Below are 16,571 nucleotides of genomic sequence, written 5' to 3' on the forward strand. Positions count from 1 at the left end.
AATTAAACAATTTCCGGTGGCTATTTTTAAGCACACTTGATGTCCATTCGTTTCTTCTTTCTTTTCCAAATAAAAAAAGCTTATGAAAATTTTTTGTATTTTTTCGTTATATAAATGTTAATGTGTTTTATGAATAAAAAAATGTTTTTAAAATTTTTTTTTCTTTTTTTTTTTCGATATCGCTTATCAGAGATACCCAAAAAAATTCCCCCACATGCAGCCTTAATGAAAATGTGTTACCCAATTGATCACAACGACTTACTTAAAACGTTTATGTAATGTGTAAGTGACGTCCTTTTGAAGAATTTCTACATTTGAAGGCGCACCTAAAATAGGAAAAAAAAAAAGAAAAAAAGAAAAAAACTTGATTGAATGCTTATCAATTTAGTGAATTTTTTTTTCTACATTTTACTGCTACTATATACAAATATATATATATATATACTTTAATATAAATTTTTAAAAAAAAAAAAAATTCAAATATTCTTAAAAGAAATTTTTGTTTTTTTTATCTCTCGAGATAAAGCAAAAATTCAAATCCAAGGCAGCAGACAAAAAACTTTAAAATGATATTAAGAAAAAATATAACACTAAAAAGAAAAATATAAAAAAATAACCAGCCGCATAAAATATATATATTTTTTTTAATAAAAGGTCTTAAGTATTAAACATATATTTTAGATTTAACAACATTTGTAGAGTTGTTAATAATTTTCAAAAACAAAAAAGAAAAAACAAAAATCTTCATGATAATTTTTTTTTTCATTAAAAGACTTAATCAATTATATTTTCATTAATCAATTAATCAATTAATTAACATCGCTTTGTAATGAACTTAGAAAATGAACAGCAACAGGCTAGTGTGCCACTTGTTTCCCCCTTAAATGCTGAAAAGTTTGTCTTCAACAGACTCTTTGCATTTACTCGCACAAGTGGACTAACCCATACTAAGGAAAGATTTCCAAGAATAGGTAAAGACGAAGGATGGAATAAAATAGACCCAAATTATGTTTTAGAAGAAGATAGAGAACTAAAATTGCAATGGCCCAGCGATATGATTGGCCCAGAACAGAAGAACCATTCAGGTCTCGAAGTATCAAATGTGGACCATTGGAGCAATTCAAGTGATTCTGATGAAGGTAAATCTAACTAAAGTAATAATATTAATAATGATATGCACTGATAATAAATGCTTTTTTTTTTTTTTTTTTTTTGTTTCTAACTTTATTTAGAAATGAGATATGCAAATGGTTTGCAGTTGGTATCACTGGAGAGAATCCCTAAAAACGATGATGACATGCAAGAGCAATATTTTGGGTGCATTAAATCAGACATAAAGAGCAAACAGCGTGAAGGTGAAGGAGAATCATTGTTTTCGGCTCACCGTAGCGCTATCTTCCGGCGGATTTTCCGTACCTTTTGGCCTGTGACTCATAGATTGACTGATATATCTAAAGTGCTTTCCCAAATGCCTACCGAGTTGCAAGCCAAGGTTGAAAAGGCATTGAGTAAGGAAGATGTGCAAAAAGTTTTAGATGAACATTTGAAACGACCACAACTTGTACTGAATGGAATTCGAGCAATTGTTCTGGAACAAGGACTGGACGTGCGGCTACGGTTTTTGGAAATTCTTGAAAATAGCTATGACGTTGTAAGCCTGTTGCGGGGAAATACAAATTTGGAGTGGAAGTTTGAAAAAAATGACCAAGATGAATTGGTGAGTCCAGAAGAAAGTTTTATGATGGATGATGCTTGTTTAAAATTGTATCAACTTTCGGAGAACTTGAACAAATATTCAGGAACCGAGTTGCTCGGAACAGTTTACAGTAATAGCTTTGGAACTGGGCACCAGGATTACATGTATTGTGAAAAGGGATGCATGGCATATATGGGCGAATCCCTTCTTCCTGATGACTCAGAAAGCGATTTTGAAGATGAAACCCCTTCTAAAATCCAAGCGAAAACTTGTTCCCTTTGCAATGCACAACTTTTGCGAGGCGCATATGCATCTCCCAGATTAACACTGGCTGACCAAATGACTAACCGAGCAATGCGTGTGAGTATGAGGCGACACTGCCTTGTGTCTGTTCGTCATGGTGTGATGGATTTTTTCACAAGTCCACGCTATGCAGAGCTGCGCGAAACACCAGTGACAAATGCTGGATATGAGCCGAGCGGACAAAAGTATTTTGAAACGGATTATGAGTTCCCGATTATGTTATACTTTAATTATAAAAAAAGTAGCGAAACATGTACGGTTGTTGCAATTAATCTAGCACTGCCTGCAAATGACAAAATGGCGGAGGGTAATCGGATGGTGCTAATGGTTTTCCCAATGAAGAGTAATGGAACCGTACCAGGAGATATTAACAGTTTTTTGAGGCCGATTGTTGATGATTTCAAAGAAATGAGCTCGCGCGGGTTTTTGGTGGACGTGGGACACACACAGCCTATGCGAGTATATGCCCACATTGTTGGGATTGGAGGATCAGCCAAGGTTGCAAGTAGGGTGTTTGGCATGATGGAAGAGGAGGAAACTGAGTTTGCATGTTTAAGGTGCTTTACTCCAAAATCAAATAAGTATGGGTTTAAGTTTCACAGGAATACAGATTATGGGGTTCGAAACGATGAGTTTTTTTCGAAATTGAAAGACAAGTATGATGAAAAAATACAGCAAATTGGTCTCAAGGGAACACAAATGGAGGGTTATGTTGATTGGACAGATGCTAAGGAAGAAACGTTTAAAGAGCACGGTATGAAGGAGTACTCTGTGCTGTTTGAGATGGGGTCAATAGGGAGTACACAAAAGGCATATGTTCCAGATTTGTTGGAGATTGGGTACAAGACAATTGTAAGGATGATTTATATGGAGCTTATCCATGGTCGGAATAGGACTAGTTTGAGGCTGGATGAGAATGCACGCAAGGTATTTTTTTCACTGGCTGAATTGCAGTCATTGGTTCAAGAGCAGCTTGGGCTTGCTGGGTTTAATGTTGCCAATATGAAGAAGGATCCACAGACCAAGATTAAAAGCACGGCATTGATTGCAGTGGTTGATTTACTTGCCATAGCGCTTGATGTTTCCACGATGGAAATGGGGAGTAAGGTTGTGTTGCTGGAAATGTTGATGCTTATTAAGGCTATGACAATTCCAGTGACTACAAAGAAATGCGTTTCGCGTTTTCATGAATCTTCACGAAGAGTGGTGGTTATGTTTGCCAGGCTAATACGCCAGAAAAGGATCTACGGATCACTTAATATCCACATGATGTTACACTTGACTGAATCCATGTTGCTGGTTGGGTTACCAGTATATTACTGGACGCTGCCGATGGAGCATGCTTTTGGGTACGTGGCTAAGGTTGCTGCAGTTCGGCCGGTTGGATACACTGTAGCTAAGATGGCGCGTGATGCACAGTTAGTTGCGCGAGTTGCGGGACTTCGACGCGCATGGACTGTGGGTGCAATTGTTCCATGTCGTAACGAAATTGTAGACGAATATATGATTGAAGATGTTCTTCCGCCAGTTGTTAGATCAGCAGAAAGCCGAGAGAGTTTGGCAAACACTGGTGATAGAACCCAAGAAGAAGAAGAAGAAGAGGAGGAAGAAGAGGGCAATAATGATGATGGAAACCTTCGTTTGCGAATTGCAGAGGAAAGAAATATGGAACGTGATGCACTTTTACGATACTTTGGGACATCAGATTCATACAATTTATCGGTTAACCGGTATCGTACACACCGTGGACTTGCATTTGTTGGTAGTGGATCAGGAGGGGTTGGAAAGGGATCCTTTATACGAGTGCGAAGGAAATGTACAGATTATTTGAGGCCTGAGGAGGAGGATGAAGTGGAGATGGTGAGCAAAAGATACTTTTATGCACGATTTATTAAAGCAGTGACATATCAAACTGCACAGCAGGTGCCTCCAGGAACATCCATGCCTCCGATTTCACCATTTCCAATGCACGCACGGCACTTTGCGATTGTGCAGCGAATGCGAGAAAATGTAGTTCATGAGCGGGCATTTGTTCCTGAGCAATTGTCACTGGGATACTGTAAAATAAGAGGAGGAGAAGGCAGAAGGCTTAAAAAGGCAGATAAGTTTGTTTATGGGCATTACACTGAGGGGAATGTGTTTTTGGAGCCCCAGTATGAGGTTGTACCATTGGACTATGTTGGTGGACCTGCATATGTGTTCCCCATACGTCCGTGGGGTCGTCGGACTCAGTTTTGCATTGTGGATCCTGGGCTTGTTGGGTACAGGTTGAACGGGTTGAACGGGTTAAACGGGTTAAACGGTGATGCTAATTACGGGACAGTACTTTCACGGGGGGAAGAGAAGGTTTATGGTAATAAGTTTGGGATGCTTGTTTGGGGGGAAAGAGCCAAAAACTATGCGAGATTTGGGAATAGTGTGCCTCCTTTAATGGAAGTTATTGGTGTAGACACTGCGATTGCACGAGAGAATGCGGAGGAAGGAGATGTGAGTAAATACGATGATTTAAGCGAGTGTTCGACTCAGGATGATTGAAGGTTGGCTAATGGGAGGGTTTGAATTGAACTTGTGGGGATTTGAGTGTGTGTGTGTGTGTTTATAATTTTTAAGGTATGGATGTTTCAATGAGTTCAAAAAAAAAAAAAAAAAAAAAAGAAGAAGGTTTTGAAAAATTGATGAAGCGGAAATCGCCGAGTGGAACTTTTTTTTTATTTTTATTTTTTTTTGGGTTCAGTTGAGAACTTTATTTGACGATAAATAATTTAGCCAGACGCAAGTATCCATTAGGTTCCAAAAAAAAAAAAAAAAAAAACTGAAATTAAAAAGATTTTAATTATAAATGAATTAACAATATTTTAATATATATTGAAAAAAAAAAAAAGAATAGAATTTTTTTTTTTAATAAATTTATTAAATGCTTTTGAAATCATTTAGAGATTGAAGATATTTTTGAATAAAAAAACAAAATTTTTTTTTTTCCACCAGTTGATGAGCCGCAGTTGTTATCAGTAGTTTCCCGATATGGATATAATGCGGCGTTTACCTAAATAGGCAATATATATATATCTACTACTGCTTTTGTTGTTTGCGCCTTGCCAGCCAGCCAAATTTTCTTTTTTTTTTTCTGGTTGAACACACAAAATGATAAGCAGCAATTAAATTCATTCTCTCTGGACATAAATAAAATATATCTTGCAACTATAAAAGCCCTCAGAATTCTACTCTGAAATCTTTCTTCTTTCCCTTTTTTTTTTTTTTTTTTTTTTTTTTTTCTTTCTTATCACTCAATCTTTTTCTTTAACCATTTTTATTTTGAAATCTCAACCATGAAACTCTCTTCTTCAAAAACACTGGCTTTGGTGCTTATACTAAATTCCTCTGCAAATGCAGCTCCATCGCCCCACCCTGCAGCGGCTTATTCGACCCCCCGCTTTTTGGATTATCTCCCATCATCGCTTCGTCTGCTCTTTGAGTCGCCAGATTCCTTTCTTTCTCCTCAGGATTATGGTTATGATTTTGCTGGTGATTCTTCATCTTCCTCTTCATCTTCATCCGTTGGACCCTTTTCTTCCAGTAATCATCACACAGTCTGTCCTATCGATACACCTGTATCGTGTACACTGCCTGATGATCCTACTGGCGATACCTGCTGTTACGAAAATAACGGACTTTTCCTTGTGACACAATTTTGGGATTACAATCCTGCCACTGGACCTGCTGACTTGTTCACCACCCACGGGTTGTGGTCCAACAAGTGCGGCGGTGGCTACGAACAATTTTGCAACAAGAATATTGCAATTTCTAATGCAACTGAAGTTCTCCTAAGCCTCGGTAAAGAACACTTGCTTCAGCGCATGAGCTATTCATGGAAGGATATTTCAGGACGAGACGCGGATCTCTGGGAACATGAGTTTAACAAGCATGCAACATGCATGGATACTATAAATCCAGACAAGTGTTACGACTCAGATGCACCCAAGTGGCAATATGTGGGAGACTTTTTCGAAACTGTTGTTGATTTCCAGGCCTCTCTCCCAACATATAAGTTTTTACAAAAAAGTGGAATTGTTCCATCTACTGAAAAACAATATGCTCTTTCTGACATTTTAGAAGCTCTGCGCAAACATGGCCGTGGAACTTACCCCCGTCTGGGGTGCACTCGTAGTGGTGCTCTCCAAGAAGTTTGGTATTATTTCCATCTTAAGGGGTCTGTTGTCCATGGACATTATATCCCTGTCAATACCACTGTTGCTCACTCGTGCCCTGATCAAGTCTGGTACTACCCCAAGGGCTCGGGTAATACTACTCCTGGTAATGGAGGTGGTGGTTCTGGAGATCCCAATAGCGGATACCTTAAACTTTCTGGACAGCCTGGGTGCTTGATTTCTACTGGTAAATGGTTCACGTCGGGCACGTGTGCCACATTCCATAAGAAACCCGCAGCTTTTGGTGGCATCACTCTGACCTCTTCTAAGGGTAACTGTGATGTTGTGAATGGCGTGTTTTCTTGTGCACGCTCGAACTCTCTCGGGCAGTTTACCGAGGACAGTGATGGCAACATTGTTTATGGTGGCATATCAGGTTGGAGTGCCCCTAATGTCCCTGCTTCCAATGAGCAAGTCTCAATTGTGAGTGGGTCTGATGCAACCATTTCTTTTCAACTTCAGCTGGTCTTCAAGTAAATAATCACTTATTTCACTCATAAATAGTATACATAGTAAATCATTATTATATCATTATCATAATCATTAAAAAAAAAAAATTTCAGAGTATATAAAAGTAATATCATAAAAAAAGAAGAAGAAGAAGAAGAAGAAAAAAAAACGTTCAATAGTACCGTAAAATACGATCCTTTTCAGTAGAAACCGTAGACGAAGATGTCCCTCCTCGCGCAACCACATGTCTATTCTGTGAGAATCCATTGACAGATTGCACAGTGGGCCGCAACAGTCCTCCATTATTTTTGGTTGGTACAGGTTCTCTGCGTCTGCTTTCAGCCTGTAACCGCGCAGCTTCACGCGAAACCACCGGCATTTGCGTCTGTGCCATGCGTGTTTCACTTGTCGGCCCCACCAAAGTGGTGCCATCATTGCTACCAATTGGTATATCCGACAATGCCCATCGCTGGACCTCATGCCGTACTGCTCTTGCTGTCCGTGCACGCTCTCGCATCCGCACCGCAGCCAGCACCATGTATGCCAGTGCCAGGAATTTGGCCCGCATTCTTACTATTTTTTCTTTCCGCGATTCGTACCCCATAACCATTGCTCTGCTACCAGCTCCGCATCCATTAGTTCCTTGTTTTTTCGTCATAGTCGTAGTCGTAGTCGTAGTCGTAGTCGTTGTTTTATTCATCATCATCATTTTCCGGTTAATCAGTTCGCCAGCCCGCGTGCCAGCTAGTGCGGCGCTCAGCACCTCTGCTTGTCTATGTGCACGCGCACGGTACCCCGCCAGTTCTGCACGTAGGTATGCCGCCACGCAATCGTAGTCAATGATGCGAGAGCTTTGTACAAGTACTGTAAGGTAATAATCGGCCAGCGCGCGGCGCATTTCAACCAGTTGTGCAGTCCGCTGAGCGACTGCTTGTTGTTGTCGTGCCAGTTCGGCAGCTGCTTCGGATGCCACAGTCTCTGCAACTCGGAGTCGTTCTTCAGAGTCTTGCGAGTCTTCGAAATTGTTATTATCAGCCTTGTCGTAGTATACATTGCTGCTGCGTGTGATGCTACGTAGCCGCCGTACATAGGCTTTGTCAATCTGCCTTCCTTGTGATAATTGCTCGAGACCTTCGACTGCATAGTCTATTGCGCGCGTAATGCTTACTGGAAGTTTATATCGTGCACCAAGAGTTCCTGATATTCTAGTTAAGTGAGTTATAAGATTTTTCAAAATGGCATAGTCATCTTCTGGATCTCTATCTTCATCGTCGTCCAATGGTCTATTATTTATTTGTGGTTGTTGTTGTTGTTCCTGTTGTAGTTCTTGATGTAGTTCTTGTTTATGCAGTTTCTGTTGTTGTTGCTGTTGCTGTAGCTGTTGCTGTTGCTGTTGCTTAGCAATCACTTCGTTTAACCGCTGGTTTTCTCTATTAAGTGATTCAATATGATTGTTTCGTTGTTGCAGCAAAATTTGCATTTCTTGTAGTTGGTAATTAAGCGACATGATTTCCTCATTGTCATGCGAGTGGTGATGATGCTGTTGCTGTACTGGAATAGGTGCAGAACTTGGTCTGCTTAAAATAGGATCATGCGAATAACTATTTCTTGATATTGGCGATGGTGATTGATTTTCATTTCTGAATCTACTTGGAGGTATTACTGGTCGATTGTTGCCATTATTATTGCCATTATTGTTATTGTTATTACTATTGTATAATCTTTTTTCAGTTTCGTGGAATTCTCGTTCAATTTCTGAAAGGGATTGTGCATTTGTGGTATCAAAAAAACTAGAATCTGTAAGCATTTCATCAGGGATATTTCCTAAAGATGCAGAACGAGTGCGATTTAATTGTCTTTTTTGTTTTTTTTTTTGTTCTTGTCGAGCAGCCCGTGCTTGTTCAAAGTTTTTGTCAGCTAAAGCTGAAGCTTCTACAATTTCACATCTTATACGTTCAAACTCTTGAGCATATGCCCGCTCTTCTGCTTCAAGTTCTGAGGGATTAGCTAATGGGTTTTTGCGTCTGGTATCTAGTTGTTGTTTGAATTTCTGGAGTTGGTGTAGTTTAAGTTTGGATTGGAAAAGGTCATGATGGAGTTGTTCTGATCCGAACGAAGGAGGGCTTGTTGTGGATTCTTGTAGATTAAAGATGGATGTATGTTTATTATTGTTATTATTATTATTATTATTATTATTATTATTATTATTATTATTATTATTATTATTTTCTGAGATCGGAGGGTCGGTGTTCCTAAGGGCACTCGAAAATCCGGAGAGTGGGTTGGTCATAGGTGGTTGATTTCAAAGAGTATTCCATGTGTATATCGCGTGTTTAGTATATATATTGTTGAGCAACGGGGGGAGTATTGAAAAGTAAAAAATTAAAAAATTAAAAAATTAAAAAATTAAAAAATTAAAAAATTAAAAAATTAAAAAAAAAAGAAAAAGTATTATTATTATTATTATTATTAGAAACGCGAAAAAGCGTGTTTATTAGTCATGATTAATAATATATTATTTTATTATAATTATTTTAAGAACTTTTCTTTTTTTTTTTTTTTTTTATTCCGCAGTAACGGATTTTAGAAATTTCCGATAGAATTCCTCATAATAAAAATTATGTCATCTATTGCTAAATATTATATAATATATTTGTTGTCTTTTCTTTTTCTTCCTTCCTTTCCCCCCCTCCTTTTTGTTCTCGGCCTGTTAAATTTATATATATTTAATTAACTATTTATAGGAATCTGTGGCGCGTGGAGAAAAAAGAAAATTTTAAGTTTATCTCCTCCTCCTTCTCCCCCAATTTAGGTCTATGACGCAATGGTGCGTATTTCCATTATAATTATTTTTCTTTTTTTGGCATCGCATAATAGCAAATTTTTTTTTTTTTTTTTTTTTTTTTTTTTCTTGTCAAATTTCTTCTTCTTCTTCTTCTTCTTTTTTATTTTCTTATATATTTTTTTTTTTTTAAAAATTCTAATTATAATAATTATTATATTTATTATATTTATTACTACCACCACCACCACACTAAATATATATATATTTAAAATAAATATCAATCAATTCACCTATTACTATACAAACTACTATTATACTATTATACTAATACTATTAATAATATACAACAATACAAACTAAAACTAAAACTAAAACTAAAACTAAAACTAAAACTAAAACTAAAACTAAAATCTTTGCTTCACCACCAAATCTTCACTTTTTTTTTTCTACCTACCATCATCAACCCACCTCCCCCCCCATGTTCTCCTCAATACCCTCGGCTTCAAGCCCCGGAAAGCCCCCACCGGCTATCCAGTATGACCCGGGCACCAACAATCGACCTAAAGCTCCGATCACATTAGAAACCTTAGTAAACCCCCCAGAAAATGTCCCGATATTGTCTTCTTCTCCACCTCAAGCTTCAATTCAAGCTCCAATTCCAGCTCCACCCAAAATGTCCATTTCGATTCCACCACCGCTACAACAGCAACAACAACTTCCTTCTCTTACTTCAAACCTTCCTCCAAACTCTCCTTCCTACTTTTCCCATCATGTCTACCCTCCTTCCACTGCCACTACCATCGCCACTCTTCCAGGCTCTTCCAGCATGACCCCATCTGGCTTAGCATCCGAAGCCACAGCCACAGCCACAACAATATCAACAACAATATCAACAAGAGAATCTTTGGCCTATGGCCACGCGACCTCAAACAATAACCAAATAAACCAGTCTGCCAGTCTGATTGCACCAACAACTCCAACCTCTGTCCCTGCTATCCCCTCTGTTTCCAGTGTCGCATCCTCTTCATACTCATTTATGAACAACCCACCTCTCATGACTGCCTCTCTTCCACTCCAAGGACCACCATTGGCCATGGTTGCTGCTGCTGCTGCTGCTGCTTCAAGTGTCACAGCTGCTTCAATCTCTTCATCTGTTTCACTAGCTCCTATTCCATCCACTGCCACTACATCCACTACATCCTCCTTATCATCATCCCTGTCATCTTCAACAGTAACAAGAGCCACTACCCTTCCAGTATTCTCTTCCAATGCCTATCTCGACTTTCAAGGACAAAAACCAACAGTAAACACCCCCAGTGGTGGTGCTACCACCCAAAAATTGGTGGCACAGTCATCTACAAATCCCCAGCATTACCCATCAGGATCTTATACTGTGCCCCCAATTACAGCATCCACCTCAACAACCACTCCAGCCATTCCATCTCCATTCATCCCACCTCTCTCGTACCATAAATTCAGATCCCCATCTCTTCCAGCAAACTCGCTTCTGGATCAAAATACTGATCTTTCCTCCTATCTCAACTCTTTAAGCTACACAGATCTCCAAAACATGCTACACTCAGACCCATCTTCAGAATCGTCAAATGCCCCCTTTGAAGATGAAAAAAGAACCCTCATTGTAGACGTGCGGCCCTACACACAATATTCCAAATCAAGAATTAAATCAGCTATCAACATTTGTATCCCCTCCACTCTCTTGAAAAGATCAACATTCCCACTCTCTCGCTTTGGTGAATGTATGGTACCATCCCAACGCACTTGCATCGACAACCTTGGCATTTACTCTTCAATAGTTATTTATGATCAATCAACGGAAAAAGTATCAACCACAATTTACTCGCCAATTGTCTACACTATCCTCAAGTTTAGTCAGTCAAAGTCTCTCAAGGGTAAACTTTACTACCTCCATGGTGGCATTTCTCTTGTTCAGGAGAAATATCCTGATCTTATAGAAGATAATGTGATTGAGTTTTCCGACATGGCTGCTCAAGGACAAGGCCAACGTGCAGCTCCACCAAACTCTCTTTCTCTATCAAGTGAAAATAATAATGACGCTGCTAATAATAATAATAATAATAATAATAATAATAATAATAATAATAATAATAATAATAATACCTCCTCAACGAATACCACACAAACATTTAATTTCCCTCCTGTCCTCACCGGCTTTAGTCTTCCCTTGAGCTCAATCAAAGATGATCCCATCAAGCCCTTTGCATCAAAAATAAACGGTGGAAAAGGAAATGAAAAACTTTCAGATTATGACTTTTCACCTCTAAAGCTCCCCGCAGACATGAGCTCTACGGAAATTAACACTTATTTCCCCATTTGGTTGCGTGACATTATCCAATCTGACTCTGGAACTCAAAAAATTGTCCGTCGCTTTAATCATATTGAAGAGGCTCAAAAAGCTCGTCTACAAAGTGCCTTTTCTCAAGGATTTAAAAAACCTTCTAATACATCGCCACACCCTCCTATCTCATCATCATCATCATCATCATCATCAGCTGAATGTACAATAACTAATAATGCACCATCACCACCACCACCACCACCATCAAATCATAACAACATTAATAGCATAAACACTCCCATCAATAGCATAGCCCCTAAAAATGTCCTTCCTTCTTCCTCGTCAACACACCTAACCCCACAGCATGTTCACCTCAACTTCTCTAGCACTACTGTCAAGCCTTCATTGGCTCTCCACAATACCATCAATAACTCAAGCCATAATAGTGATGAAATCACTGATGACTGCTGTGAGCCTGTCACCCCAGATGACCTACAAGTCAAGTACTCATTTTCGGCTGGAGTGGAACTTGGCGCCAAAAACAGATATACCAACATTTGGCCTTACGATCACACCCGTGTGCGTCTCCCCGAGGTTATGCCGGAAGATGAGAAACCAGACCCATATAACGATATTAACGACACTAACGACACTAACAATGCTAACAATGTTAAAAATTTAGCCCCCACCGGCACAAGTAATGAAAATCCATCCAATACCAATGAAAATTCATCCCTACAGGACCCCCTACAGCAGCTCATTCTGAGTTCTAAACCCTATAAACAGTTTCCAATTATTGAGGGCAACACCACTTCCGATGTGACTTCCAGCAACAATAGTAATGACTACTTTAATGCTTCTTATATTTCTCCCAATGGCTCTTTAAACCGCTACATTGCAACCCAAGGTCCTCTCCCAGACACTTTTAACGATTTTTGGAATGTTGTATGGGATAAAAAAATTCCTCTCATTATAATGCTTACTGCAGAGGTTGAAGGTGGCCAAATCAAGTGCCACAGGTATTGGGAAGATGGGATTTATGGTAATAATACCCCAGTAGATGGGGTGAGCAGTACCGGCCACCAATTCAAATTGACGCTGATTTCTACCCACGAGGAAAAACTTTCAAAAAATACTGGAAACTCTGTTATTGTTCGACGCTTTAGGTTGGTAAATACAGGGATCACATCATCAACAGATAATGCTGGCATGCCTAAGTCACATACTATTGTTCAGCTCCAATATACCTCATGGCCAGATTTGGGGTCTCCTGCAACTCCAGAGGACCTCATAGAGCTCTGCAGCGTCAAAGATAAATATCTTAAAGAACTTATTGGAAATAATAGCTCCAGCATTGGAGCTTCTTTAAGCCCCAAAAATTCCTCTTCTAAAGCTAAATCGCCTCTTCCATGGGTTCTTGTCCACTGTTCTGCTGGATGCGGCCGCACTGGCACTTTTTGCACAGTAGATAGCGTCATTGATATTCTCCGTGAATACGGCATGTCTTCATTGCCTAAGCGAAAAATTCGTCTTAGACAAGTTTCTGGAGGTTCTTCTAACCTCCAAGTTTCTTCTGCCACTTCGCAAACCTCAGAAGCATCGGATTCTAGTTTAATAGGTGAAATATCTAGTCCTACACCTCTCACTACCAAACAAGTTGATTTCGAGAACTACGACCTGGTTTACCGTACAGTGCATGATTTTAGACGCCAACGACTCAGTATGGTTCAGGTTTTGCGCCAATACATGCTATGCTATGAAACTGTCATTATGTGGATTCATAAGCAATACCTTCGAGAGCATGGTAAACCGGTATCTTCACCGAATTCTGAAACTTCTCTTACAAATGATTATGTTCCTAAAACAGCAATTGGTACAACAAGTATTAATAGCTCAGGGTCCATTGCTGGGGATGATCTGCTTAGTCCAACCATTAAAACCAGACGCCACTACTCAACTCCAGCAGTGGTACTCAGTCCTATTTCTAAAGATTCTCGAACCACAGTTAATGGTGTCACAGCCAAAGTCAAATCACCTGTGCTAGTGAATGGTAACAGTGGCGCATCTTCACCTGCTGTTATTTCACATACTGGTGGATCACGGTCATCCTCTGTTGGAAGTCTCTTACCCACTACACCGGTGCGCGAATCATTGCTGGTCAAAACACATAGACAACATCAGCATCAAGCTGTTGATGGTGGCAGTGGGTCACATGTGCACCTCAAGTGATTCTTTTATTCTTTTTTTTTCCTCATTTTATTTTTATTTTTATTTTTATTTTTTGTTGTATTCCTTTTCTCATTAGTCATTTATTTTCATTTATTTCTCTGGATGTTATTTAAGTTACTAACGTATCATAATTAGATTAAGTCGCTATATTTGTTTTATTGCAAGTTTTTATTTCAATGTGGTTTTTTGATTAAAGGGGGAATAAAAAATTTTAATTAGGGGGGGAAGAAATGCTAACTAACGTTTTCAATACTATTTATATATATATATTTCATTTCATTATTAGGACCATGAGAAAGCTCTAATTATCTGTACTAATATAAACCTCATTAACAAACACGAATATATAAAAAAAAATTAAATTTTTTCTTAAAAAAAAAACAAATAAGAAAAAAGGTAAAATGTCAAGAAACTTTTAAAGGAAAACGAATATTAAAAAATAAGGTCCTACCCGGATTCGAACCGGGGTTATTGGAAATTTATAATCTAAGAATAATCAGAATCCAAGGTGATAACCAACTACACTATAGAACCGTCACGTAATCTGAAAACAAAATCAATAAGGCCAATTAAAGCTGTTAGTTAAGATAATATAAATTTGAATAAAAACAAACAAACAAACAAAAGGGGAAAGGGCTGGATGGTGTAAAGGGTAACACGTTCGCTCGAAAGCGGAAGATACTGGGTTCGATTCCCAGAATACCCCCTTTTCCTGAGGATGTGTACGGGAGTATACACCTAGACTGAAAACTATAGGCTACCCTGGTTACAGGAATGCCGACTCTTCCGTACAGTCTAAATAGCCTGCAGGTGATTGCGGGCCGTATCTCTGACGGAAGAGATTAAGAAATACATGGGCGTCCGTGAAGATAAGTGGAAATGGGTTGGGAAGGTTTTGGGACCGACAGACTGGTTCTCCCTGTTCCTCGTAAGCTGGCATCAGGGCCCATCTTCCGGGCTACCGGAGACGCACAGAACAGAAACCACCCGTACTAAAAAGGTACAAATGAAAACCGGCAAGTCACATAGTCAGACAATAAAAGGATAGCGCAGATGCTGATGTTATATAGTTCTATAACCCTTGAATAAAAACAAACAAACAAACAAACAAACTTTGTAAGTGAAAGAGAAGCTAGTATGCTCATGGACCGAAGAAAAGGATCAGTGCAAAAAATTAGTACTGGAATTCCGCAAGGCTCACCTATTTCACCACTACTTTTTTTGATATATTCCATACCAATGTATCATGCCATTAAAGAATGGGGTGGAACTCCTTTTGGCTTTATTGATGATGTGACTATTACCGTTGAAGGTAAAATTGAAGAAAATACCAAAAGCTTAAGCAACATATTAGAAAAATGTTGTAATTGGGCTAAATCAAGAATGACCAAAATTGATTTGGGTGATAAATTGGGTTTTATTCATTTTACAAAAAATGTGAAACCTAAAGATGAGAAAGTGCAACTTACTTTACCTAATGGAGAACTTCGTGAACCCCAGAAGGAAGTTAAATTGCTTGGAATTACTTTGAACAATCTGCTTGATTTTAAATCTCATATTTTGAATAAAATCAATAAAGCAAGAAAAGCTGTTGGTGCTATTTGGCATCTTGGAGGCGTGCAAAAAGGTATGCGAGGGTCTGCAGTCGGATCACTGTATATTGCTTGCGTGAGACCAATTGTCGAATATGGCTTAGAAATTTGGCATCACAAAATTTTGAAAGGAGAAATCCACAAGTTGGAAGTAATGCAGAATATGGCTTTAAGAAGAATTGTTGGTGCTTATCGCACAACTCCTATTGCGGTACTACAAAAGGAAGCTGGTATTATGCCATATAGTATTAGGCTAAAATTTATGGTGGCACGAAAAGCTATTCGTTTACACCTAAATATTAGCAAAATTAATCCTATTAATGGTCATTTGTTAACATTGATTGAGAAATCTCCAATTGCAAAGCTAACCACGCTTTACATGTTGGCGAAAGATGATAGAGACTATATGATTAAAAAGGATGAAAAACGAAAATGCAAGAGGGTTGAACCTCTTACACTGAAACAACAACAAAATCAGACGATTGGAATTTTGAAAAAACAAGCAATGGAAGAATGGCAAGAAATGTATTGGAAAAGCAGTAAGGATCTGTGGTATCATAATATCACAGTGGAGTCGAAATGTACTGATAATCTTTCCAAAATGGTTACGGGAGTGATCATGAAGAAAGATAGTCGAAGGATCTTGAGTAATATTACTCAGTTTCGCACAGGCCATGGCAACTTTGGCGCATGGTTTAAAAAGTTTGGAATTGAAAAGGATAGTTACAACTGCAAATGTGGAGAGCTGGAAACAGTTCATCACATTTTAGTTGAGTGTCCTTTGCTTGAAGAGGAAAGAAAAGGACTGAAACGGATATCTCCAGAGATGGACATGTCGACTCTCTTAAACAGTTTAACTGGCTTACAAGAGATTGTAAGCTTTATCTCTGCTTGGAGGGATTAAGAAATACAATTACAGCGTTGATGAAGACAAGTGGAGATAGGTTGGGAAGGTTTGGTTATTTTAACCCCCTGTTCCTCGTAAGCTGGCATC

At 38.7% G+C, this 16,571-nt stretch overlaps 5 protein-coding genes across 5 annotated transcripts; 4 read left to right on the forward strand and 1 right to left on the reverse strand.

The window, feature by feature from the left end:
• Window positions 1–829: 829 nt before the first annotated feature.
• On the forward strand, window positions 830–4,534 carry SAPINGB_P001460 (uncharacterized protein; the record flags this gene model as incomplete). The annotated part of the gene is made up of 2 exons (XM_031996182.1): window positions 830–1,139; window positions 1,233–4,534. 2 exons carry the CDS (start codon window positions 830–832, stop codon window positions 4,532–4,534), a joined length of 3,612 nt encoding a protein of 1,203 aa, XP_031852073.1.
• Window positions 4,535–5,325: 791 nt separating this feature from the next.
• On the forward strand, window positions 5,326–6,681 carry SAPINGB_P001461 (uncharacterized protein; the record flags this gene model as incomplete). Its single annotated transcript, XM_031996183.1, has 1 exon — window positions 5,326–6,681. One exon carries the CDS (start codon window positions 5,326–5,328, stop codon window positions 6,679–6,681), a length of 1,356 nt encoding a protein of 451 aa, XP_031852074.1.
• A 145-nt stretch (window positions 6,682–6,826) lies between these two features.
• SAPINGB_P001462 (uncharacterized protein) lies at window positions 6,827–8,944 on the reverse strand (the record flags this gene model as incomplete). The annotated part of the gene is made up of 2 exons (XM_031996184.1): window positions 6,827–8,790; window positions 8,917–8,944. The coding sequence occupies 2 exons, from the start codon at window positions 8,942–8,944 to the stop codon at window positions 6,827–6,829; spliced, it is 1,992 nt and encodes a 663-aa protein (XP_031852075.1).
• A 973-nt stretch (window positions 8,945–9,917) lies between these two features.
• Window positions 9,918–13,985, forward strand: SAPINGB_P001463 (uncharacterized protein; the record flags this gene model as incomplete). The annotated part of the gene is made up of 1 exon (XM_031996185.1): window positions 9,918–13,985. One exon carries the CDS (start codon window positions 9,918–9,920, stop codon window positions 13,983–13,985), a length of 4,068 nt encoding a protein of 1,355 aa, XP_031852076.1.
• A 1,239-nt stretch (window positions 13,986–15,224) lies between these two features.
• SAPINGB_P001464 (uncharacterized protein) lies at window positions 15,225–16,481 on the forward strand (the record flags this gene model as incomplete). The annotated part of the gene is made up of 1 exon (XM_031996186.1): window positions 15,225–16,481. The coding sequence occupies one exon, from the start codon at window positions 15,225–15,227 to the stop codon at window positions 16,479–16,481; it is 1,257 nt and encodes a 418-aa protein (XP_031852077.1).
• Window positions 16,482–16,571: the final 90 nt, after the last annotated feature.

Source organism: Magnusiomyces paraingens (genome assembly GCF_902498895.1).
Source record: "Magnusiomyces paraingens strain CBS 517.90 genome assembly, contig: contig1, whole genome shotgun sequence".
In the NCBI taxonomy this organism is placed as follows: Eukaryota; Fungi; Ascomycota; class Dipodascomycetes; order Dipodascales; family Dipodascaceae; genus Magnusiomyces; species Magnusiomyces paraingens.